At 32.9% G+C, this 2,936-nt stretch overlaps 1 protein-coding gene and 1 long non-coding RNA gene across 2 annotated transcripts in view; one reads left to right on the plus strand and one right to left on the minus strand.

The window, feature by feature from the left end:
- Positions 1–347: 347 nt before the first annotated feature.
- LOC106465031 overlaps positions 348–2,936 on the plus strand; it is a 17,440-nt gene continuing 14,851 nt past the window's right edge. Inside the window, exon 1 of the long non-coding RNA XR_001291176.1 lies at positions 348–432. This is a non-coding gene — a long non-coding RNA (uncharacterized LOC106465031). The remainder of the gene's footprint in view (positions 433–2,936) is intronic.
- Positions 425–2,936, minus strand: part of LOC106465029 — a 16,788-nt gene continuing 14,276 nt past the window's right edge. Inside the window, exon 7 of the mRNA XM_022392848.1 lies at positions 425–1,660. Coding sequence (XP_022248556.1) covers positions 1,514–1,660 — 147 coding nt within the window. The 3' untranslated portion in view covers positions 425–1,513. The remainder of the gene's footprint in view (positions 1,661–2,936) is intronic.

Genomic DNA, 2,936 nt, shown 5'->3' on the forward strand with positions numbered 1-2,936 from the left:
CATGTTTGGTGGGATGGGGATTTGAACCCGCGACCCTCAGATTGAGAGTCGAGCGCCCTAACTACCTGGCCATATCAGGCTAAAACAAAAGGAAGAAAAGGATGTTTAGGGTGAAAAGGACCCGATAATAACAACATTTGATTAATTTTCTACTAACATTTTTTTGAAACTTACAATAACATGATAAATCAGTAGCACGTCTAATCGAAATCTGTGATTAATCTATAGCTTTGTTGCTGTTGTCTTTAACAAAACACAGGACTACATACGTATTGTGTTGTCAATAATGTGTTTATTTTTAACAATAAAAAACTATAATATATACGAGCATACATATCTAACATATTATTCACAGTATAAATGCAACCACTACACGTTACAAAACAGTCGCACTAATTTTAACAATTAAGTTTTAGGTTGATAACATTACGGGTTCATAAATGTTAAAGGCAGACAAAAGTTGAATAATACGTACATATGTGAATGTTCTTATCGTTCTGAAAAAAGTAAAAAAAAAAAAAGAAGAGATCAACAGTTTCTAACTTGTGAATCAAAGTTTGCCCTGGTTTATTAATAACTTATGATTTCAAAGGGAAATATTTTAATAATAAAATATGACTATAAAAGTTCAAACTACACAAATAATGTTGTACATTAACTGAAATTCCTGTTATATTTTGGATACCAGTAGTTTTCGCACGTACAGTCTACAATACAATATGTTGTTTTTAAATCTGCCTTATGTCTATTGAGAATTTTCTATATGAAAGTGATTACGTTGATCAGGTGACTGAATACAAATGAATTTATATATATATGGCTATTTGTTCAAGGTATTAAGTTGTTCCTTAAATATCCTTCAGTTTTGTTATACATCATGTTACCGTTCAAATGACCTATCAATATATTTGTAAGTACTTTTAAAATCTTAATTCATTGGTTTCCAATCTTTATCTGATGGCGCCCCAACTCAGCATTATTTATTTCGCTCCCCCACCCCTTCATACTGATTTTTTTTTCCAGAAGTGATAATAACAACAAATACAATATTTTTTTGCCTCTCTTCAATCATTTTTGCTTAAGTATTAGCAAGAAAATTTTAAGTGTGAAAAATTTATTTCCAAGAAAAAATATTAAAATCGTGAAACCAATTGCTTACTTTCATTAGTGTGATGTGTGACCTTGCTTTTTAGCACAAAGTTCCTCGAATCGTGGCCGCCCCTCTCCCCCACATGGTGGCGCGCCGCACAGTTTGGAAAACACTGTCTTAATAGATTAGTACAGTCAAACTCTAGTGTTTAGCAAGATTTCTCTGGAAATTTCAGTATTCAGTAGCGATTTACATTTTTGATCGAAAACATTCCATGACAAACTCAACCATTTATTATGAAATTATACAAATACCCAGCTTAATATAAAAACTGTAATACGTCTCTCTTTACAGTGTTAATACATACGAAAATTCTACAATTTAAAAAACAAACATTTTCCTGTAAAGCCAAACTCTCTAAACTTACATTATCACACAACAAACGCCGCACCCTGGCGGTAAAGCTGCTCTTTGTCTGTAAACGTTAGCGTATGGAAACCCTTCTCTTACCCTAGGCCTAATCTTCTGGTCTTTAATTTCCTCTTGTCCGGCCTGTATATATAATGCCTTCTGAAAAATACGCCAAAAACAAAAAACACACAATTAATTATTGTCATCCACAGGCAAACGAAAATTTTAAGAACTGTACTTAACTGATATAAATTAGTTTTACTGGACCTGATACAACTCTGTTGTTTAGAAAGAATTGTGAATGAAAAACAAATAAACGCTTTACAGTTACAATGAAAGTGATCTATAACGAAGCCTGTACTTTTATACAATAAATACACAATTGTATAAAACACTACACCAAGCAGTGATAACAAAGATAGAAGTCTCTGCAATAAAAATGAACAATATGATTTCAGAATTTAATGTGAACCGTTGGTTACAGAATTTACGTAATTTTAAATAATTTACAATAGAAAAATAATTGTGATCAAAAGCAACTAATCAGTCCTCGAAGAAAAATGAGAAAGAAAAGAAAACGAACAGCCAAGAAATAAACAGATTCAATCAACAATTTTCATGTTACGAACGATACTTTTAAGTGTTATTAGATTTACTTTAACCGACTTTCATTATTCTTCCTTCCAATGTACATTTTTATTTCAGTATCAAAGGTCTCGGGTATAATTTTTAAACACGACATAGGTCAACACGCACGTAAGTAGGGGTGGGTGGGTTCGGCTGAACCCACTATTCTTGCGATGTAAAAGATTATGCTTATATAGATATAGCGCAGCTGCTTACGGTATTTAACGTTTTTTGACATTCTACATTCTTCTGATGAGGCATTAGCATTTATTGGCTTGAAATAGTCGCATACCCCCAGAAACCCGTAGTATTAGCGTGTTTTGCATGCTGATTGTGCTTCGAACAATATGTGTTGGCTTTTTATCTCACAAATTACAACTCTCCTTTCAAACATTCTACCTACGGGCTTGGTCAACTGCGAAAAGAATTCCAACTTGACACAGTTGTTACAAAAAGTAGATAACTTTACTCTGGTGAACTCACGGTTAATATTTGGGTAGACACATGATTTATTAACTACCTCTATTTTCTTTGGCAAACAAATCACATTTTAATCTCTGAATACGAAAGTACCAACAGAGCTAGAAACATACTAATTAAGTGTTAAATTAATATCCGAGATTCCCGCCTATTTCGATATGCCACACTATCCACCAAAATAGGTTTAAAATGTCAAACATACATGTCCAGATATACAGCGATAATAGCTCAAACATGACTTACCGTATTTTTCGGAATATAAGACGCACCCTTATTTTGAGGACAAAGTTTTGGGGGAAAAAATGCTACAGTCGCATTTGAAAGATTT

The sequence above is a fragment of the Limulus polyphemus genome, unplaced genomic scaffold, assembly GCF_000517525.1.
Source record: "Limulus polyphemus unplaced genomic scaffold, Limulus_polyphemus-2.1.2 Scaffold1814, whole genome shotgun sequence".
Lineage (NCBI taxonomy): Eukaryota > Metazoa > Arthropoda > Merostomata > Xiphosura > Limulidae > Limulus > Limulus polyphemus.